This window comes from Patiria miniata, unplaced genomic scaffold, assembly GCF_015706575.1.
Source record: "Patiria miniata isolate m_02_andy unplaced genomic scaffold, ASM1570657v1 HiC_scaffold_28, whole genome shotgun sequence".
Taxonomy (NCBI): domain Eukaryota; kingdom Metazoa; phylum Echinodermata; class Asteroidea; order Valvatida; family Asterinidae; genus Patiria; species Patiria miniata.
In genome coordinates, this window is record NW_024037067.1 from 7,615,955 (window position 1) to 7,639,820 (window position 23,866).

The 23,866-nt window shown below is 40.2% G+C and overlaps 1 protein-coding gene across 2 annotated transcripts in view; it reads left to right on the plus strand.

Moving 5' to 3' along the window:
* LOC119735028 (myosin heavy chain, striated muscle-like) overlaps positions 1-23,866 on the plus strand; it is a 66,092-nt gene that overhangs the window by 36,873 nt on the left and 5,353 nt on the right. For both annotated transcript variants that reach the window (XM_038208713.1, XM_038208714.1), the window contains exons 24-41: positions 1,157-1,279; positions 1,923-2,009; positions 2,887-3,032; positions 3,607-3,697; positions 14,482-14,538; positions 15,148-15,401; positions 15,756-15,834; positions 16,458-16,703; positions 17,017-17,213; positions 17,529-17,661; positions 18,152-18,368; positions 18,910-19,150; positions 19,938-20,130; positions 20,903-21,031; positions 21,510-21,710; positions 21,990-22,160; positions 22,697-22,897; positions 23,284-23,445. In XM_038208713.1, the coding sequence (XP_038064641.1) occupies positions 1,157-1,279; positions 1,923-2,009; positions 2,887-3,032; positions 3,607-3,697; positions 14,482-14,538; positions 15,148-15,401; positions 15,756-15,834; positions 16,458-16,703; positions 17,017-17,213; positions 17,529-17,661; positions 18,152-18,368; positions 18,910-19,150; positions 19,938-20,130; positions 20,903-21,031; positions 21,510-21,710; positions 21,990-22,160; positions 22,697-22,897; positions 23,284-23,445 (2,928 nt within the window). The remainder of the gene's footprint in view (positions 1-1,156; positions 1,280-1,922; positions 2,010-2,886; positions 3,033-3,606; positions 3,698-14,481; positions 14,539-15,147; positions 15,402-15,755; positions 15,835-16,457; positions 16,704-17,016; positions 17,214-17,528; positions 17,662-18,151; positions 18,369-18,909; positions 19,151-19,937; positions 20,131-20,902; positions 21,032-21,509; positions 21,711-21,989; positions 22,161-22,696; positions 22,898-23,283; positions 23,446-23,866) is intronic.

Sequence of the window (23,866 nt, forward strand, 5' to 3'; positions counted from 1 at the left end):
TCAAAAATTTCACAATGTACCTGGAAAATATTGTGGCTATGTATACACTGGAGAGACAGGGTTAATTAGGAATCAAGAAAATCTACATTCATTGTGCATTCTTAATAGGTTAAAATGACATTATATTCCAGAGTTCTTTTTGTAAACTCTTCTCTTGTACTTATGATCTTGGAATGTTACTTATCGGGCCATTTGTTTTCTGGTACTAAAAAAGAAAAAGTTTAGACCAAACTATTTCATCTAAGTCAAATTTTCAATGTCTTTGAACACCCATTCATGTCTTTTCTTCATTTTATGTAAATCATCTGTTATCTGTTTGTGCCTGTGGAAGATTTTTTTCAGTCATTTTCTGGTGTTTTCATTTCTTTAAAATGTATTTTGATTTAGTTCTGTCTATTCGTTTTGTTCATGACTTACATTTGAGTTCTCTTCCATAAACTCTGTATGTTTACCTTGTTTCCACCATTCATTGTTTGATCTATCATGTATATCATCCATCTTGCTGATGCAAACAAGCCCCATTATTTGGCCAGTGACTCCTGTTCATCATTTTTACCCAGCATTCTGTATGGTTCTGATCACCATGGTAACTCGGCCATAGCAAGCAAGATGATAAGTGTATCAGTGCAGCAGCCAGAGATAGCCAAGTCTTTCAGTCCATTTGGTGTATATTCTTTCCAAGAAGCTGCATTTTGGGGTGATATCTAAGTGGATCTTTTTACTGTTATTAGACCATATTTTCTGCAGCACAGCTAGTGTCCCTTCATTCTGGTCAATGAAATTTTTGTTACGGTGCGAAACCAATTTCAGAATCATTCTAGAAATGGTCAGGAAAATCCCTTATATGGATTTCTACGGATTTGATCAGGCGGGTACATTGCGATGACCTGAATAGTTGGACACTCTGAAGTGTATGCTGACAATGGATTTGTGTATATGCCCTACCTTTGCAATCCAACTTGTGGGTAAGAACTACGTACCTAATTAGCATATTCCTTAAGGCATAGGTCCTAAAGTATTGGAGGGTGGGACCTGGACTTGTGACCTGGACTTGTGACCATATTTGCATATTCATTAGCACATAGCTCCACTGATTCCCATCCACTTAGTGGGCGGGGTCCCCCACCTCATTTGCATATTTACCCCCGCTCTTTAGGTCGAGGATGAGAAGAAAGCCAAGGACAGTCAGATCAAGATGCTGAATGAGGACCTGGCTGCTCAGGATGAAGTCATCGCTAAGCTGAGCAAAGAGAAGGCTTCACTGGAAGAGACTAACCAGGTAAACGGGCCATAGGAGACATTCAGGGATTGTTGTGGAATACATTATATAACTTGTGATAAGCCTTATTTTGTAAATCATTATCACCTGTACTGCATTGTGTTACGTTGTTTTTATTCCCTGATGAAGCTATATACACCATAGCATGCATGGGTGGTTTGGGGCGGTACATAGGCAAGTAATAGGGAGGGCAGTCTTGAGACAGTACAGGGACTAGCAGTTTAAGACCTAACCCAACAATTGCAGGTTTTACCAGACCAATTTTGAATGTGACCACAAAGTTGCAAAGAAAAGACAATTCTGAAAAATTAAAGCGGCCTGACGTTTCAAACTTAACAAGTTCTGCTTCAGATTCAAAATGACAGAGGTACAAGAAACAAACATGTAGGGACTCACAAGCATGCCTGGTTGGGAGGAGAAACACAAAGGAGGTATTAAATATGGGGACAGACCAATGTGGGTGTGGATCAAAGAGACAGAAGTAGAAGAATGATCAAAAGCACGGATTAAATAGGGGACAGACCAAGAGGGATTAATTGGGGGGGGGGGGCCACATCAGTGTGGGTGAAGATTACAGGGAATGGAGTGGGAGGACTAACAAAGGACGGATAAAATAACAAGCTGTCTGAACTTGACCTCACAGAAAACTCTTGAACAACTTCAAGCTGAAGAGGACAAGTGCAACCACCTGACTAAGGTCAAGGCCAAGCTGGAGTCTACTGTTGATGAGGTCAGTTCAATCAATACTATAACATAATTCATCATCACCTTGAACTTGAAGTATATGTTGCCGTTTACAGTCGACTCTTGTTAATACAAATGCTGTTAATACAAATTCTGGTTTTAGCAAACAAAGCCTTAGTCACGACTGTGCATTTATGTGCACAATGAATGGGAAAGACACTCCACTTAATACAAAATTCTGATATACATTTCGGCTAGGTCCGGTTGAGTTAGTGTTAACAAGAGTCCACTTTATAATGTCAATACAAATAACTATTACCCTGGATTGGACATTTGGGAGACATCCCCATAGACTTGAATTTCAGTATGTTTACTAATTAGACCATGAGCAACAAATATAACCTAGTTGCGACAATAAAATTGTGCCTCTAAAGGGGGGCTGTGACATTTATGTCTCCCTAATGACCAATGTCTCCCATCGTGCGAAGAAAATACGATAACGTGTCTTCTTAGTGGTACCTTGACGCGTATATTATTAAGCAAACGTATTAGCAGCAAAACTATAAGAAGGTATCTCCAAGCTAATGAGAGCAAAGTAGGGTCATCAAAGTGATTTTCATTAAAATGGCTCTTCAGTGGATGTTACTTTATTTTTATAGCTGTTTGGGGGGGGGGGGGGTTCAGTAAAGTGGAATCACTTAAAATTTTCTTTAAAAAAAAAGAGAATAAAAATGGCATTTAGAAGGTGGGGAAAAGGTACATATTAGACCTCATGCATTCCTACTCCATTTGAGGCTGATAACGATTCATATTTAGTTTAAAACAACGACACTTGTTTTTTGTAGAACAAAGACATTTTTGTATGTGGTGCTTCTGCCGATCAATTCTTCATGTTCTAATGATGTTGTTGATCTGTGTTGCAGCTTGAGGACAGCTTGGAGCATGAGAAGAAGGCCAGGGCTGACGTTGAGAAGGTCAAGAGGAAACTGGAAGGTGACCTCAAGATGACCCAGGAGACAGTGGAGGAATTGGAGCATGCTAAGCGTGAAATGGAGGAAACTATCAAGAAGTATGTATGCGTGTTATTACTGAAGAATATTCTCACTGTTCGTACTCATTATTACTGAAGACTAAAATCCAATCTGAAATTGATTTGAGGCCTTGCGTGATGGAGGGTATAACTTCAGAGAAGTTTGTTCACATACCAAGTGAAGTAACTATCTACTTAGAAGAGGGGTGGTTTTTTATAGAGCTTGTATACTTCCATAAGACCAGTGTAGCTCCTCCCTAATGTTTCCGGTAACTTAATATTAGCCTAGTCATATGCATAAATAACAATAATAACAGCTTTCTGGAGCAAATTGACATCACAAGACCTTGACCTTTGTCTTTGACCTGTGTGTGAATTATGTTCAGAAATAAGGATGTTTGAGTACTGTTCTATGAATTAAGATGTGTAAATAGTTGCCTCAGGAAACTGTCTGTGGCACCATAAGGCGTAGAGTACTTTTCAAATTTCTGTAACCTTGTGAATAACAGTATGATGATATAATAGTGGCATTTAACTGGCCTTTCACAATTTCTTAGCTTTGTCTGACTTAATTGAGACTAATCACCTCTTTGTGCTATTTGTGTTTGTTTAGGCGTGATTATGACCTGAGTCAGCTGAACAGCAGACTGGAGGATGAACAGAGCCTGGTTGCACAGCTACAGAAGAAGATCAAGGAATTGCAGGTAGGACATTGCAATACTACACATTACATAGCCCTCCTGGACTGTTTTATTAAATAAATTAAGGGTGCATTGTCTTTGTTGAACATTTGTCAAGTGTCTGTAACAATTTACCTATCGCGGTAGAATTGCGTCAATGCAGCTTGTGAAATATTGTCCAATTACATGATATACCGGTACATATGGACGCGGAACGCGTACAATCTGAGACAAACAAAACTTAACATACAAAATTTTACAGGGTTGTCTAAGGGGCGTGGCTAACTCATGGCTACTCATAATAGGGGGGCCTTGATGAATCGGTCTATTCATCTGTGCTACTCCAAGCCACACCTACTCATAATCTTGTGCTAGTTACCATATGACCCTCCCCTTTTTAACCTAAACAGTAGATCTGGACTTTGCAGGTAAGTCAGTCCCCACCTATCCCTTCATAAACCCCACCCTTTCCTCAAATGTGTAACTTGTTGGCTTTTAGTAGTCTTTGTCATACATGTAAACTGTCATAATAACAAGATATGTGTATTTTGTTCACACACATGGTTCCTTATAAGGCAGTAAGCACAATAGGGACAATAGACTCCACAAGGAAGTCTTGAGAAATCTATCTATCCCATAAGGGAAACGTTATGGAGTTTGAGACTTCAACACAAACAAAGAAAAACAAAAGAAGGGAAACAGAGGTCTTCCCCCTCTTGGTATGTAAGGCTTTGTGTGCTTACAGTGCTAAGGCAGAGTTTGTGTTTAACGTTTAACTGTAAGCACAGAATCCTAAGCTACTGGATGTTGTATGCACATCCAAGCCGATAAAACATGCAAGCAGACAAAAGAAATTTGAGGACTGCAGCTCCTCTGTTCCTATCGGTTGTCTTCCAACTAATCCACCTGATTAAGCAGCTGTACATAAACAACATTCCTTGCTTACCTATTTTAGTGGATTTCTTTACTTACAGGAAGTAGAACCATGCAATTGGGCCCTGGTCAAATTCGTAACTGTTTGTTACTTTATTCTTTTGTGTTTAAAATGAATAAAAGGTTGAAACACATTAGACTGTATTTCATGAACATGTATTTTTCTCTGTTTTTCCTTTCATTTGATGAATGTAGCACGGTATTTTTATTCATGCTTTGAGACTTGAGCTGTAAATTGAGGGTTTATGTATCTTGTCATTGTTTGAGAACTTGGTTACCAATTCGCACATGCTGAAGTGAAGGTACATGTTCCACTTCCAGTATGTTCATCATGAACTAGCGTACATGGTTTTCCTCATTGTACTCCAAAGATTCTCAGAGCAATATTTGCACAAAATCTTGAAACTATGTGTGGCCAAAATGGGATGAACAGATCATTCAGGGACACCATGAGAGGATTAAAGGATTATCACAATAGGCTCAATTATAACTGTTAACAGTTCACTTAATCTACTTAGAGGTTATTGTCCTTTAACACAAGTATACCAGTACTTAAGTTAAAGTACATGTATTATGTACTAGAAGTAACATAGAACCACATGCAGTATCAACAATACATGTATAAAAGAGAATCTATCCACAATGGGATTAACACAAATCACTAGAGGATTAAATGATTATACCAGATTGGGGCTGTAACTGTTAACAGTTAATTTAATCTTAAACAAGTCCTATCCAGGCTTATATTGCACTCACAATCTTGTAGTGCCAAAGTAGGCCAACAGACATGTATATCATGTAGGCTTACTTGAATAAATTGCAGGTGTTTCAGAGAATATTCTTTAATTGTTATATTAATCTACTAACAATGGATGAACAATAGGTTGACTCATGTATATCAAGGCAATACAAAACCATTGCCCTCTGACTCCGCCTTAACGCACAAGGTCTATTGCAGAAGCAACTTGACGAAGGCAACTAACATCCATTTAATACTGCAAAATAACATCATTCAAAGTGAATACAAAACTTTATTTCCTATCATCAAAGAAGTTGCATCTGAAGTTAGATTTGTGACAAGTACCTGCCTTACTCCCTTCATGCTTAATCTCACTGAATTTTTGAATACTGTTTGAAATTTTGGTGCCATGTCAGTTGGTTATACCATCATTTCAACTGTTTCAGTCAGTAACAAAATTATGTAACTGGTTTTATCCTTCAAAAGGCTGTCTGCACTATTACAGGGACAATCCTTGTTACTGAAATAAATAGTTATTCTGATCTTGGATAATTATTCTTTGATTGCAAAAGGATTCAGTTACTAGCCTGAGGTTATATTATTACAATTCTTCTGAATGCATTGGCACTGCAGGTGAAAGCTACCTCTGGATTATTTGATAGTGCCCAATGAGTTGTTAAGAATGCTTGGTTGGATAACAACAGTCAAGTCGGGTCTAATGTCTGCTGATTTGCATGTTTCAGGTTAATGCAGAGTCTATCATAGTACTCCCCTAGTGTGGCAGTCATCTGTAGAGTACTTGCAAAAATGCATTTCATTAACAGTGGTAACCCTAAGTAACTTTCAGAAAGTGCACGTTGAACCAATAACATGTGAGGCTAAGACTAGAGTTATGCTGGTGAATAGACGTACGGCTATGATACAGCAAATGTTTAAACATCAATGATTTTAAACATGAAGGATTTTTATATATGCTGTAAAGCAAAAATCTGAGTGTGAGCAGCATGCAGTTGCTCCTTGACAACTGCTAGACAGGCATACTTGATACAGAATACATTCCCAGACGAGTCAATCTCTGAAATGAACCATCTGTCTTGTCATTTATCAGAGATGGCTGATTTCAATTTTATAATGAAAATACTTTTCCACGACTTGTTAAAAATTCTTTGAACCCAAGCACGATCCAGCTGCTAGGTATTTGAAATATAAGTAGCACCAAAATGTCTTTGAGCATTCTTGTGCAACCTCAGGCTTTGGAGAGGTAGGCCTATAGGTCATGCCATTCATTGCTTAGTATTGACTATCTGACCTGCACTGATGATAGCACTTGGTATTGACAGTAAATCACCAGACTTGAAGGGCTCAATATTATCCATTTATGACATCCTTAACAGAGCTCAGTGATCACATGGCATTTATTGCTTGGGCGTGACTTTAGGAATTCTTATCATACTGTAGTGAAGAATCTAACCCTTTGACCTTAATTGAATATTACAAAGTATGAGATTAATTACATGAGATTCATTTAGTAGCCTTGACGTGCTGTTGGTGTTTTTTTCTTATGCTGACAATGTTCCAAATATACATACACAGCCAAGGATATGTGGCTGGAGTTAAATTTCCATTGATTCTAACTTTGATAGGTAAGCCTCTCAAAGCATCTCATTCATTTCAGTGCTGGCAAAACATGACTCAGAATCATAAAAAATATGCATAGAATTGTAATCAACAAAATAAGACCAAAGTTCCAAAGTGCTGTGCAGTATATCAGGGTGCCAGCTGTTACCTATAGCAGATAATACTGCAATCATGTGTTCAGAATGTCTCTCCTTTTGCTCACTGACTACAGTTTGTAGTTGATGGACTCTTGTGGGTACATTTTGTCTCTGGGATGTAAGGGAGATGTGCCATTCATCTATTACACTAGAGACAAAAATGTTGAAGTCTCCGTAAATTTTGTGTTTATCTCCCAGGGAAACAATTTGTCAGAAATTTGAACTTGGATTTGATACAGAGCTTGCATGTGATTTGCCTTTGCCGGGGTTTTGGAAATCCAAAAATTCTTGAGGCTGGACAGGCAGTATCATTAAAATCCAGAGAGATTTATATTTTGGTGACACGCTAGAATGTATGGCAGCCATATATGGTTTGCCTGGTTTGAATGATGATGGCTCTATGGAACAGCATATAGTGGGATGTTGCAATAATTGTTAGAGTTGGATCAACAGGACAATGAATGTATACAAATGTGCTGCTGAGGTATGGGGGTGTTTAGGTATCTAATGCTTCAAATTTGAAGGAGTTTTAATGTGCTCTTCTCTTTCAAACCATGTGTTGTGTATGTGCTGTTTATTTATACATGCATGCTGTTGTCAATTTACCAAAAATGGTGATGGTGTAGTAACATTGTGAGCATGTAAATACCATCCTGTCTAAAGCAGGAATAGCTTGTATTGTTAGGTCAGCTGTGAATCTGCTAATGAAGCAGTTCAGTCCAGTTAATGAGGTGATTAAACCCATCTGGAGCAATCCCTGTCATTTGTACTTGTCTTGTTAATATAGCAAGCTAAATTCCTGCTTTCTGTAGCAAAGTTATTCTAACCCACAGGTCTTAGAATAAACATCTGGTGTTGTAATTACAGAATCTGACATTTATAACGAGACCTATCCCTGATCTTAGAAGTGCTTGGTATGCCAGATGAAATCGTTGAGATTTGTGGGCCACGTCTACCAAGTTGCCCACTGATAAACACATGCCTATTTTTGTTCAATGCTATGTAGTGCATTTTATTGTGAGCATTTAATGTGGTCTTGGATGCACTCGTATAAATGATATACATCAAATGAAATTTAAAAAGCATTTCCCCAGCACAAGTAAAACATTGCTTCCTACAGTGGCTTTTAATTCATTGCAGTGATATAGCCAGCATATCAAATCAAATGAATACATTGTTTAGAATGTAAATACATCTGCTAATAAATGATGGTTACTCAAAAGGAATGTTGTAACTAAAAATGAAAAATACTATGTGTATATTTTAGGTTGTGAATATGTGTGAATATTACCAAAAGAACAGTAATTACTCAATTGCTGTTCTTTCATTTGCTATTATTTCACTTAGGTGTAAATTTTAGGTCTGAGGTTGCTTTGGTTCAATCCAATAATATTAGGGACAGGGCTAAATTAGGCTATTTATTGAACTAATCATGTCTGTGAAATGTGGCCACTAATTACATCAGATAAGATATGCCAACTTGCTTCATAATTATGTCTGCCTAGTCTGTAAGCATATTCTGTGGTTTGTGTCTGTGACACAATTGTCATGGTTGGCTGATCAGGTTAGACAGTTGAATAAAAAGATGAGTCAATGAATGGGAATCTTTCTCCAGATTTGGTCTGGAATAGTCTTGGTATTTGAGGAATGGAGGCTGGAAGATGCGATCTTTGTAGGAATGACTTGGTGTTCGTAGTTTGAGCAATGCCATGTGCAAGGCTGTATAACCACTGTGGCAATGCCAAGATGTCTGAGAATTTGGTATAAAGGGGGACAAGGTCTTTCATACTTTCAAAATCCAGATGGCAAGATGTAGGCTTAGCAATTGTGTTAGAAGTGATGTGGCATTGGGATGTGTTCTTTGGAAGGTTTAACGAGAACACTTGAAGGGAAGACAGGCTCACCTGTCTGAGATGTTTGTGTGTTCTGGCAACAAACATGCGCAAATCAGCTAAGGTTATCTCCAAAAGAGAAGTAAATATCTTGGTTAGGATGCAGGGAATCCAACCACAGGGGGGGGGGGGGGGGGGGGTTACGGTGCCGGCATGCAAAGTAGCCTGGCTGAGTGGATAGCTTGCCTGCTCCAACTCTCTCTCTCGCTCTCTGTGATGCCATTTTCAGACCAGCCACATTCCAATTCCAAATATGCTCAGATCATCCCAGTGTGATCACACTCTCTGTGGAATGGCGGGGACTATTACATTGGCCTGTGATTGGCTAATGGTTCCCTTGCTCATTTGCATGCATGATTGATGGGCCATGCCTACTGGCTTCTAAAAAGCAAAGGGGAATGTGGGTTTCTCAGTCTTTCCAAGCAAGTGTATGGTGTGCACGTTGAAGTCAAGTTCATTAGTTGCCAGTCCTGAGGGCATAGCATCTGTACAGCGGTCCCATACCGACAGATATACACACATACCATTTGATGGTTCCCGGCTAGTGCAATCTTACCATATCCGGTGTTCCAGTCACGTCACTTGTGCTGCAGCAGCCGTTGGCATCCTCCCTGCAACAATTTGTGCTCCGAGCTTCGCTCTTCACTTCAAGCCACTCTTCACTCTTCTTCATCTCGGACTAAACCACGGTGGAGATTTGCGTCTCCGGCAACAGTCCTGTTCCAGTTTTCTCGAAGAAGTATCACTGTTACTCCTTGTGTGTACACAAGCAACATCCAAGATGGCATCGTCCTCATCGTCATCGTTCAAAGCAAGCTCGTCGAGCCAGGCCTACAGCTCCAGCATAGGCAGCCGGGGAGGGGGATATGGAGGAGGAAGCTCCATAAAACTGGTCTCATCTGGTCTCACGCCTACCTACCAAACAGATACGGAAGGATTCACAAATTATAAAAAACTCAGCTCCAAAAGCAAGAAGCTCATCCGACAGAGTTACGAGATGGGAGACAGTGGTGTCGGCATGAAAAGACTGTTCCAAGTAGGCTGGTTTCTTATTCTCTTATCGGCATGCTTTATTTATCAGATAACATCAATATTATGATTTGTATTATTATCGCTATCAGACAAGATATCATCAGCTGCTATGTCTTGATTGTTAGTATATGATCATAAACACCTCAAGGAAGGGCTTTAAAAAGCAAAATTGAAGGAAATGCTGGCTGTCAGTCACACCAAGATTCATCTGTATAGCCTGCAACATTGTGCAAGGTGCATTGCAGGCTAACAAAATCCATTAATTTGTATTTGGTTCAGCAAAGCATTTCTTGAGGCAAAAAAAACCAACCTGAAAAATAGCTGGCATAACATAAACATTCCTTTGAAAGGTTAAAAGAGAAAGCTGGAGATGGCCTCCAAACTGGAATGAAAAGAAGCATGCCTCAGCCATTTCTTACATACTTTCTAAGAAATTACAAACTGAAAATAAAAATGATATGAGGAAGAAATCGAGTCACAATTGCAATTACCAAAGGAAATTAACATCTTAGTTTAATTAAGTTTAATGTCTGTTGTAAGCATTTAAATGCAAAGAAGAAAAAGCAAAACAAAACAAAAACAAACTGGTCACCCAAAACAAACTAAATAACTAAATAAAACTAATTAACTAAATAAAACTCCAATAACTTAGTTGATGACTTGCTATGAATTGCACCTTGTCTGTATCCCCGCCCTCAGCCCCCTGGAAAGGAGTCGGTCTGGCACACAGACCCTTCATCATTCAAAAGCTACGGCAAGCTGAGCATGGCATCCAAACGGCTGATCCGCCAGAGCTACGAGCTTGGCGACAGTAGTGCTGGCCTTAAGAGGCTCTTTCACGTATGATGGTTGCATTGTGTGGGAATGATGAGGCACAGTAGAATGTGGTTTGACGAGACAAAAGCAAACTGCACGAGCAATTTTGTAGGAAGTACATGCTGCAAGTGCAACATGCATGGAAGTTAATGTAAATGTTGATATGTGTCTTGAGTACATAAACACAATCTGATAGAAGTGCTTTTAGTGAATTGCAAACAACGTCAGTTGACGAAAGTTCTAATATTTGCATTTTTTATTTATTTTTTGAATAAATATTGCGCTGCTTTGAGGTAGTTCCAAATGGTCCAAAACACATGTAGATTTAGTCATATTTGTGGAGATTCTTTTTACCAGTACTGTTTTTTGTGCAATTTGTGAATAATGTTATTGTCAAACTTTAATACCAATTAAAAAGGGAAACTGCAAATTTTGACATAACATTTCAGAAACACAGTGTGGCAGCTGGATGCATGAAAGTTACCATGCACACATGTATTAATTTCTTGCTGGCATTCAGTAATTTCATTTGAAATGACTTGAACATTTCAAAACAAATTAAAAATAAGCCACTTTTTGCAAAACCATCACAAGCGAAGTTTGCTGTTCATAAACTGTTTCTTGTGGATGTAATCTTTGTTCATAATAACCATCATGCATGCATAAAGCCACGTGGGCTGTTTTCTTATTTTTGGCATAATAACACTTGATAAATTCTTCATTAAGCTAATAATATACTACTTTTTTTAAATAGCCAAATCACAGTTATGTCTGTGGGATAAAAAGTGTACAGTTAGGTTGGGCTGTCAGTTTGTTAAGAAACTGCTCAGCATTTCTGGCATTGCATTCAAGGACAGCCTTCATTCCAGATTTAAATTCCAATGTTAAAATTAGCTCTGGCCAATCTGGGCTATTTGGAAATTCATCTTCAGAGGCCAGGGTAGACTTGCCCAAGTATGTTGTGTCGCAAAGTATCAACACGCATAGCTCAGTAGGGGTGCCAGGACCCGCTGGGTCTGTTGAAAGACAGAGACTGGGTCATGGGGAGATGGTAAATTGATGATGACGATGGTGGCCATGCAGGGGGTAGTGTCTTGTCAGGAGGAGGATGCTTGAATTGGACTTCGAGGACAAGATGATGTAAACAGCTGAGAGGTGGAGGGATCATAAGGTTATGTCTCTTAATTGGAGCTTCAGGAAGATTGAGTCTTGGATAACGTTGCTTGCACAGACATGGAGCTTTAAGGAGCAATGGTGTCATGATAAATATTACCCATTGTCAGCAACGAATATCCATTTCCAAACTTGAACTTGAACAACGTACATGTATGCCTGCCTCTTGTTTAGTTGCTTTCATGTTGCATCTTAACTTTCTTTTATGTTCTTCCCGTGTTATAACTGGTTCTTCAGATTCAGCTGTTTTGACAAGTCCAATAAGCTAGTTTAATGAACCCAATGAGAAAGTTGAAGAATTTACAAAATTCAAAATAGTTCAAAAAGGGTCATTTAGGCCTATGCGTGCAAGGATAATAATGCAGCACAAATGACAAAGCTTTTCTTGTGTATTGGCCAAAGCTGTTGGCCCAAACTGGAGGATCATATAAAAGTAGTGCTTTGTACTACAAGAAATTGGAGAGAGGAACTCCCCAAGCATCATTAGTCCGTGACTGATGGCTTTGAATGCATCCAGATTGAATGGAGACAAGGCAACATCACCAAGGAATGTTGTCTGCCTGAGAAAGGAAAAACCCACACCAGACATTCCATTCCATTGATGTGCATATGATGATGAAGTCCTCAAGACCTCTTGCTCTCTCTTGGCAGTGTGTGTACATTTGTCTGTCTGGGATGCACACATATCAACACATACCCTGACTGACTGACTTGGGAATCTGCCATCTCATGACTACCAAATTTGGTGGCTGTCTGGCACACAGGACGTCTGTCAACCACTGCAAGGCCTAGGACTTGGTTAGAATACTGGAGGGAGTCCAGGATAACATTCCTTCACATACATGTGGCCAAGGCTTGCATTGGAACGTTACTAGCAACAGGAGTTTATCGTCCCTAATGAATTTGGGCCAATAACATGCAGTGGCTAAGCACACAATTACTGAGCACATTTACAGTTTTTTTTCCTGGAGATACCAGCCAACTTAGCTGGTAACTTTTGCATTATTCATTACATATTTATATTATTTAGGTACATATGACCAGAAAAGTGTGAATTACTTGTGGAAATTTGATAACAAAGATCAGCCCTCACCTGCTTGTATATCAGTCATAAAACCTACAAAAAAATGAGCTCATTTAAAAACTTACCCTGGACATGGTGTAATTTCAAGCTTACACTGTATTACTGAAAACTTGCACTCTCTCTCAGTGGTGTTGTCATGTGACTTGATCGCCATTGCCTTTCTGAGGGTGAGCTTAGGTCACACTGTGACCTCACTAAGGTCACGCTTGATCTGGAACCTGTCAGTCACAGCAGCTATTTACTTACTGAGTGAGGTTCAGGTTGGTGGCCCATTTATTTGGTCATTATCCTGGGGGATTAGGGTGAGTTGTAGACAAATTGGGTCAAGTGGTTTGACACACCCCCTGCCAAGTAGAGTTAGCCTGACTGAAGATTGACAAGGACCAGCTGGATCCATCAAGGAGAGAATGTAGTACAACAAAACCAGATAGAAAGGAATGATTGGATGGCAGTATGAATGGTTTAAAGAACCTGGGAGACAAGAAACCAACAAAATAGTCAAGAGCCAGGACTATGGGGTAGTGGTAGACTGTGAAGTGAAGAATTGAATACTTGATGGCACTGGGTAAAACCATGGAGCTATATTTCATAGCTCCATTGTATAACCCCCTGGATTAATAGAGTAATAATCTTTTTCACACTCTAGGACTTTTCATTGCATAGTACTGCTTTCACTTGATAACTCCTTTAGAGACAGCCTGTTCAAACATTGAACAGTTATTTGACACAAATCAATTACATGCAAGTTAAGTGCCACAGATAAAAGATTTTATCTATCTCAATTAACTTGAGAAGTTGAGGCACAATAAATTGTCCCTATCTTTTTCCAATAGAATGTGAATGAACCATACAATGATACATGAGACTCATGGCATTGTGAACTTGTACACCATCAATTGTTGACTTCTAGCTGCTCTCAAGATTTGATTGCTTTAAACTAAAAATGTAGATGTAAGTTGTATACAGTCATGTGCGTAACCCATTGAGGTTTTTTGTTTTTATTTGAGCATCATTTGAAATCAACATTTCTTTAAAATATTGCATATTTACTTCTGTATGAATTAAAAAACATTAAAATTATTATAAAAAGTGTAAGGTTTCAGTTTTGTGAAACCCAAGGGAACTTTTAGGTCTAACAAAGCTCTCAACCATTTATTTTCCTGTGTTGTAGTTGCATTGATTACTGAAGCTTTTTGGTTTTTGAGAAGAACAAAATTGTTGAGGGGTGTAACTAAACAATTGGTTTCTTCATTGCAGTCAATTTGGTGTTAAATACATGTCTTGTTGCCATGTCTCAATGGAAATCCCCTTTTTGAGTTAAATGACAAAATTCTTCTTTTATCTTTTTTCCTGCCTGCATACAGGCCCGTATTGAAGAGCTTGAAGATGAGTTGGAAGCCGAAAGACAGGCTCGTGCTAAGGTAAGACAAACAAGACACCATCACCTGCCTTCTATTGTCATTGCAATCCATTTGGCCTGATTCTGTATAAATCGGACATGACAAAAACATGGACTGATAACCGCAATCAACATTCTGAAATCGGTGGATGGGACAGTATTACATTTTCTTTTAAATATTGGCTATTTTTTCCCCCATAAGAATTTAGCTCGGAACAATGAAATTGCACAATTTTCCCGGTTTCTTTGTTTATGAAGGTGCTGCAACTCCGTATTTATAACGAAAGGAAAACAGATGACCTCTTAACATTTTCATGCACCCAAATTTCCAATGCCACAAATACCTGAAATTCTAAATGAGTCTTCGATAGATAATTATAAAAGAATCATGAAACCCATCAGTTTTAAAATATTATTTTGGAGTCTGATGATTGGCATTTTTGGTGGTAAAATGTGAATTTTGATTTTGTTTGAGTACAATCTTTTAAACCAATTTACAGTTTGTTTAAAAGACTTCTCTTCTTAAGTTTACCTACAGACTACAATAGAACAATCATTGATTGATTCTATAGCTGATCTTACAATGCTACACATTAACGTGACCTCTTCACTGTTTGTTCTACCATTTCAGGCAGAAAAGCAGCGTGCCGAGTTGGGCCGTGAGCTTGATGACCTCAGCGACCGTCTGGAGGAACAGGGTGGTGCTACCACTGCACAGATCGAGCTGAACAAGAAGCGAGAATCGGAGCTCATCAAGATGAAACGAGAGCTAGATGAGGCCCATATGCAGCATGAGACCTCTATGGCATCCATCCGTAAGAAGCAACAGGAAACAGTTTCTGAGCTGTCTGAGAACCTGGACCAACTCTCCAGGACAAAGACCAAGTAAGTCTTGGCAACAATTAGGTTTGGCAACGTTTTAGATGTGGTGCACACCATTGGGTATGGTTTTTATGAAACAAAGTTTGCAAGAGGGCTTTGGACACTAGTTACTAAAGTCATTGCAAAATGGAGCACCCAAACTTTATGGTTATAAACGGCCACAAAATGGTCATTCCTTCATTACAGAAATATTTTCCAAAGAATCTTTGCTGTTTGGAGAATACCAGCACAAAGAAGAATTTGTGGGATTGGGCTGCAATCATGAAAAGTCCAAGAGGGTAACAAGCAAGCAATAGTCAGAATTCGGTGTTCGGTGGGCATTCATGATTCTGACATGTTTTTCTACTTTCTGGATAGGATTGACAAAGATCGTCAGATGCTGAAGGCAGAAGTGGAAGACATGAATACAAACGTTGAAATGCTGCAGAGAGCTAAGGTACTTAAGTTTACATCTGCCAATGTATTAGCATCCTTCCAATAGGTCTCTCTTAAATGACGTCACTTCCTACAGATTGTCACGTGCATCAGCATTTTGGAAAGTCACATTTTCGTGACACGCATTGGCTGCGCAGTATTTCGCACGCGTGTTTCTAACATTTTACACACTGCGCGCACACGCACCTGATGGCGTTGAACACGCAATTGTAATCTTCCTAAGAAGATGGCGTTCTGTGAGAGAGATCAATAGGCCTTATTCTGGAACGTGTGTGGGCGCTGTTTAGACACCATTTTGGGATATAAACAGACGCGTAACTGATGTTATTGACGTCAGTTTACATATTACTACAATTCAAATATCTTTTTTGCAAGCTTTAAGTTTGAGATTCAAGTAAAGGTACTAGACTGCCTCAATGAACAAGATTTCTGGGGTTGCTCATTATAGCGTCCTCATTTGCTCAAACTAATGGCCTATCTGGTTTGTGAGTGACTGTGTCATACACATGCATGCACCACTAATTACTAGCGTGGGGAGAGGGTTCTTAATGGGATGGGTTTGATTGTAAGCCATTGCATAGACTCAACAAGTAGACCATGACTTCTCCTTTACTCTCTGACTAGATGAACTCTGACAAGACAATCCATCAGCTAGAGGCTCAGCTGTCTGAACTCAATGGCGCAATGGATGAGCGTAACCGCTCCATCAGTGAGATGAACTCCCAAAAGAACCGACTGACCAATGAAAACTCTGAGCTGACTCGTCAGCTGGAGGAGTCTGAGAGCAATTCTGGCCAGATGAGCAAGAACCGCATGCAGCTACTTGCCCAACTGGAGGAACTGAAGAGACAGCTGGATGACGAGAGCAGGGTAAGAAGACTTTAACTTCAATGTTGATTGAATGCTTGAGGAATCAGTAATTTGCGGAAAGTAAAGGATTTTTGAGGACCTCACTTTTTCAGATTTGACAGAACATTTCAGACATTTGGTAAAGTTTTACTAAACGCTCTTATAAGGAAAAGTCCTTCACTTAAAAGATGCATTATCCCATTGTTTCTTGATGGAAGACTATACACAGCAATATGGACCCAAGCCCTCTTGTTCAAGATTTGATCTACCTCCCAACAACTTCAATACACAAGTCAAAACAGTTGATTGTCTGTTTTCTCTGACCTTGCCACAGTCTCGCCAGTCCCTGCACCAGCAACTGAAGCAAGCTCAAATGGACAATGACTCCCTGCGAGATCAGGTAGAGGAGGAGGCTGAGGGTCGTGCTGACCTGGCTCGTCAGCTGGCTAAGTCTAACCAGGAACTGCAGGCTATGAAGGCTAAGTTTGATGGGGAAGCTGTGCATCGGGCCGAGGAACTGGAAGAACAGAGGTGAACACATGTGGAGTTTGGCCTGTTTACTGTATTGTTTATTTCCTTCACAGTGGAAATCATAGATTGTATATTGCACAATATCTACAAAGTGGCAATGAATCATAAGTACATTTTGTGGATACAACCCTGACTTTTGGAGGAGACCCTCCTTAATCTGTGAAGACTATGGACTGATGCTGGAATTTTGTGTGAGACATTTTTAAAACTTTTTTTTTGGCATTTTTGGCAGTCCATTCAAGTTTTTTTTTTCTATGCATTTGAAGGGAAAAAAGAGTGAGATAGCTCATGTTTGGGTGTTTTCTGCGTTTCCAGGAAGAAGCTGATGGTGCGTTTGGCTCAACTTGAGGAGCAACTCAGCCAGGCATTGACTAAGAACGGCAGCCTGGAGAAGGCTAAGGCTCGGCTTTCTGGGGAAGTAGAAGATCTTATGATTGATGTGGAAAGGGTGAGTGTCAGATATAAAAGCGTTTGTGCTTGACTAACTGTTTTATCAAGAGCACATTTTCAACAGGGACCAGTTATATGAAGATATTTGGTAAGCACGGAACTGGCTTAGCAGAGAAAGTAATTTTTCATTTCAGGAGTAAATTGAATAATTGAATTCCGATTACTTCATTAATCAAGGCTGAGAACTTTCATCATGGACTCCATATATAGTAGATGGTTCTGTCATTGGGACACGTCCAGTGCACACAATGATTAGCAAGCTTGTGGCTGGAAGTGGTCATCTCAATGTGTGCAAAGCAATGCCATTCAGGATTCTGTCCAACTCTCTCTATTTATCACTGTTACTGGGGGGGGGGGGATTGCACAGAGGTCATACCTGCCAGTAAGGAGTTGAAATAGGCAGTTGATAAAAGTATGTTCGATTCTTACCTTTAAAATCTACTATAAAATCAAGACAAACTGTCCAATTATTTGTGTATCCAATGTAGGAATCCAATCGTGCCAATGCATTGGAGAAGAAGCAACGTAACTTTGACCAGGTCCTGGCAGAGTGGAAGGCCAAGGTAGATGAACTGAGTAATGAGCTGGATGCTGCCCAACGTGAGGCTCGCCAGTACTCCACTGAACTGTTCAAGATCAAGAACTCCTATGAAGAAGTCATTGAGACTGTTGAAATCGTGCGCAGGGAGAACAAGACCTTGCAAGGTAAGGCATTCTATTCAACAAAGACAGTCTAAAGATGTACTGTCTGTGCTCGTTAACAAACTTGATTTGAAAAAACAAACTACCTTGCTAGCTAGTTTAATGAAAGTGAATCAGTGAAATGGCTAGGCTACTAGGATCTTAAGAAAACGGTGCTAATTTGTAAAAGAAAAGACTCGAGCTGAGCTTTCACTCGGAGAACAGCAAACAAGCCATTAAACAACCTTTGAGACAAAAACAGAATGATTTGATAAACTTAGTACTGATCGTTTATTCTTTCAAATGAACTGGAAAAACATTACAACATTCCTGTATGCCCCATGGGAGGTATGGGAGCATGATAGCAGTGCAGTGACTGTGGGTGGAAAAGCTCCAAAATAAGGGTGATTGTTTTTGACAAAGCCATGGATGGAAAATATATTTGTAAAGATGGAAATGAAGTATTGGATCTCTTATTTAAAGGACAAAATAAAACCTTGTTTCAAGCTAAGTCCCAGTTTTGTTTGTCTTTATCCTTTACCACCTCAATTTTGGCCTTGTCTAGTTGAGATCGTTGAGCTGACTGAGCAACTCGGTGAGGGTGGCAAGAGTGTCCATGAGCTGGAGAAGGCTCGCAAGCGCCTGGAGATGGAGAAAGAGGAGCTGCAAGCAGCCCTGGAGGAGGCAGAGAATGCCCTGGAATTGGAGGAAGGTAAAGTGGTCCGTGCTCAACTAGACTTGGCCCAGACCAAGAATGAGATTGAACGCCGCCTCAACGAGAAAGAAGAGGAGTTTGAAGCCACACGGTGAGTTAGTCCTTGCACTGTAGACTTAGTGCTGATGATAGGTGTTTCCCTTGTTAAGATTCAGTCATGGATTTCTCACTGGGCTTGGCCTTGTTCAGTCGCCCATCTGGTCATGTTATTTATGAAAAAAAGTTCATAAAACTGAAGTGAATAGCAGTTGTCACCATCCTGTTAGTAGTGGTACAGCTTACTCTTTGAATGCAGATTGTAAATTTGCTTAATTAGATGGAGCTAAAACTGTCTGCTGTAGCATTCAATATTATAAATGGTTCATCACAAGCAGGCACTTTTTTGAGTCAATTTATCGGCTTGCTGCACACAATAAGTTAATGCTATAATGTCCATACTTAAAAGGGGATTCCTTAGTTATTGCATGCACATGTGTAAACAGGCCAAATTCCTTGCAGAAGCATGGAATCCTTTACAATAAGCCAGTTTGGTATTCCAGCTGTGCATGTGCACAACGATATGGGTCACGGGTCATGCGGGATAATCGAACAATCGAAGGCGCACGACACTTGGGTGTCAATTACGAGCAGAGTGGGCATGCGCGTAACATATTCGTAACATCATGTCAGCAATGTTGTCCCAAATGACCTCGGGTCATTGAGATACTGAACTGACTTATTGTGTGGACTTTTCTGCAAGAAAGCCTCGGAATCTTTGCTTACGTGCAATTTTAGGAACCAGAATTGTTACCTTGGCATTTCAATCAGACTGACTGACACAAGACACAGACCTGGTTTTGCAAACAAGTTGATCCCTTATCCTCGTTTGGTGTTGACAGCAAGAACCACCAGCGCGCTCTGGAGTCCATGCAAGCCAGCTTGGAGGCTGAGAGCAGGGGCAAAGCTGAGGCTCTGCGACTCAAGAAGAAACTGGAAGGCGAGGTCAATGAGCTGGAGATTCAGCTGGATGCTGCCAACAGACAAATAGCCGACCTCCAGAAGCAACTCAAGAAATACATGGCTGATCTCAAGGTAGGTTGGGCTTGGGGTCTGGATGTACATGTATGTCAACAGTTTGGAATAAAGCAGCTGAATTGGGCAACAAATCTTAAACTAAAAACTCTTTAAAGGTTTATTTCCACAAATATCAGGCAAAATTAAAGCATTGTATAACGTTGTTTATGATACCTGTATTGATATTGTGTGGAATTCTATGAAGAGCACTTGCCAGATCGGATGAAAAGGTGACTGTATACACGTGATTTGTGTAGTTTGCTTAGCACATTTGGGGAAACACACAAAAAATGTTATGTAGAATTGAAACAGTCACTAACTCTGTCAAAATGTTTGTGTTCCTAACATGCATCCCTGTGGAGTATAGAAGCAAGGTATGGTAGCTCACACATCATCATGTTTACTAGTGTTGTAGTCCATTATTTTTCCATGAGTATACTGAGTATGGATAAAGGAATACTAGTGTATAGATGACTATGAGTACAAATATGAGTACAGAAAAACTCACATACCTATGAGTAAAGTTATTGGGAGTACAGCACATGTTTTAAGTATAAGTTAGTGCCACAAATGTGTCTCTTTCTCCCTCTGCTGGAGCTCTGATTCAAATATTAAGCTAGAAGTCCCTATAGTGCATCCGTGTATGGTACCTTGATAGTCCCCAAACTTATAACATCCTAACATTCAGTGCTACAATTACATAGTCCACTAGGACGTTGACTTTGAATTCTGTCCTTGAATGCACAAGGAAGTGACTATCTTGAGTATTTCTATATTGACTTTTTACCAGGAATTGCATGGCAACTATGAGGAGGAGATCCGTATCCGTGATGACCTACGCGACCAGCTGCAGTTGACAGAGCGTCGCTCCAACCTTCTCATGGCTGAATTGGAAGAGCAGCGTGCTTCTCTGGAACATGTAAGTGGCCAAAGTCTGCTCCTTGGCCAACCCCTTACCACCATGCAAAGTGTCAAATACAAAGCTAAACATTACCTATACAGCAGGGCTTGACATACCAATTAGACTGCTGGACTGATTCCAGTAATTTGAATACTTGATATATAATACTTTGTGTGACTAAAGAAGACTAGTGATCTAGTGGCTTGTCATATGCTCTATTCAAAGTTCAACTTTGGTACATTTCTGTTTCTACAATTCATAACAATGAATAAGAAATTGCTTATACATAGTTTGACTTTATCCTTAGCAAATGCTCATCCCTTTTAATCTAAACTGACAATGTGTTCTTCCTTTGGAACTGGTCCAATAAATATGTCCCATCTCATAAAATTATATTTTCCAGGGTTTTTAACCTAAAGTTCAGGCCCCCGTCTAGTTATTATAGACTTGCATTGACATGGATACAACTTTTTGATCTCATCTGAATTACTTGTAGTCTGAAAGATCCCGCCGACAAGCAGAAAATGACTTGGCTGACCAGAGTGACCGTATGACTGATCTGACTGCAGCCAACCACAGCCTGACCAGCCAACGCCGCAAGATGGAGGCTGAGATCCAGACTATGCAAGGCGAATTGGATGACTTGGGCAGTGAGGCACGCAACGCAGATGATCGCGCCAAGAAGGCTGTCTCAGATGTAAGCATAATTCCAAATCTCAACTGCTGGGAGGGAGCACAAACGAAAAATGAATATTGATTAGAAAATCCACATGTTTTAAAAAAATCCTCATAACAGCTTGAAATATTGATCTGTAAATTAGTGATAAATGCACGATGCACAACAATATTATTGGTGACTTTAACTGGGAATGTTATTGCCACATGGGGACCTAATTCTCTGTGTGAGATACCCAACAAAAACAAAAATGATGCAAGAAAACAAGTTATCGACTTGAAAACTATTGCTGTCTTTCAGGCCACTCGCATGGCAGAGGAGCTTAGGGCAGAGCAGGACCACTCCATGCACGTCCAGAAGATGTACAAATCAGTGGAGCTGACTGTCAAGGACATGCAGTCAAGACTGGAGGAGGCTGAAGCTATGGCTCTCAAGGGAGGCAAGACTACCATCATGAAACTGGAGAAGAAGGTCAGTATATGCCATGGTCCAGTGGTTACGGTGTTTGACTCATATACGAAGGTGCTTGGGTTCGAACCCCGCCAGGAACATTGGTGTTTGTGCCCTTGGGTAAGACACTTAACTTCAATTGCCTCTCTCCGCCCAGGAGTATGAATGGGTACCTGTGAGGGTCAAGGACCGATTGAGCGCTGATATCGGCTGCCGCGTGGTCCCATGGCCTGATGAACAGGGTAATAATTGTAAAGCGCTTTGAGATCGTTGATATGATGGAAAGCGCTATATATAAGTACAATTATTTTTTATTATTATAAATGCATCAGAGATGATGGAACAGGTTCAGTGTTACTCACAGGCAGGAGATTTTCACAACAAAATGGACGGTCAAGAGAAAGATGGCACTTGTAGTGAGATGGCACCCTTAGTGATATCTAAACCAACAAACCTCCGATTCCATGGATATACTTGCAGAATAAAGGTCTTTAATTTGAGACTGCCAACCAAATCCAAACACAGTTCTTCAATTGTCCAATATTTATCCTCCCTAGTTGCATGAGACTGAACGCGACCTGGATGCTGAGACCCGTCGCCGCAGCGACCTGGACAAGGCTGTGAGGAAGCAGGAACGCCGTCTGAAGGAGATCATCCTGAACTCAGAGGAGGAACGCAAGACCCACGATCGGCTTCAGGAACTCATCGACAAACTTCAGATCAAATGCAAGAACTTTAAGAGACAAACCGAGGAAGCCGTAAGTAAAATATGGTCAGGTGAGGGGGGGGGAGGGAAGGGCAGAAGAGACAGCCTAGCTAATAGAAACCTCAGGCAAAATCTGTTGTCTTGCTTAAACTGTTGTTTGCTCTGGCATTTTTTTCCAAGCAACAAAAGACAAATTATGGATTTGATATCCAAGCTGAAAAATACAGCCAATTTGTGGACTACTGTTTTTATGCACGATTATATGAGGGTGCTGTGAGTGAGACCAATCGATCAAGGAGTACAGACAGATGTGGATGTACTTCAATTCTCAAAGCTATGACTGTTTCTGCTGCTCAAATTAAGAGGGTGTTAATAGTGCACTCCAATCACTCTTTGCTATGTATCTCAGGCTTGATACTTGAATCTTCATTCCTGCAGGAGGAGATGGCTAACCTGAACCTGAACAAATTCAGGGGAGCTCAGCGTGAACTTGAAGACATGGAAGATCGCATGGAGATTGCTGAGAGCACTGTCAACAAGCTGCGTGCCAAGCATCGTAGTGGGGTTGTTGGCTCCGGATCCACCACCCGCATCACCACGGTACTTTGCGATTCCGATTCCGAACAAGAAATCGATTACGAATTTGAGCGGCCTGATACGTACTACTACTAACTGATCTCCACAAGCGAGCCCCCTCGATTCTCTCTCAATTTTGCCACGGTACTTTTGCGCATTTCTTCAATTTTTGTTCTGGATTTGTCGGTGTTATTGCACTGCGGCCCAAGTTCATCATGTCAGGCGGCATGGTTGAGAGCCGGAAATGCACCAATCATGCTGTATGTACCAACAAGGAATGAAACGAGAGTCACTATTGGCTAGAAACAAAAATATGCAAATTAGGAAGACAAGTCTAAAAACCTCAGGCTTAAAGTACCTGGCATTATTAACTAGAATCTCATTCATACTCATGAACTCTTTTTTAATTGGGCTGATTGATTTATAAAAAAAAATGAAACCCAAT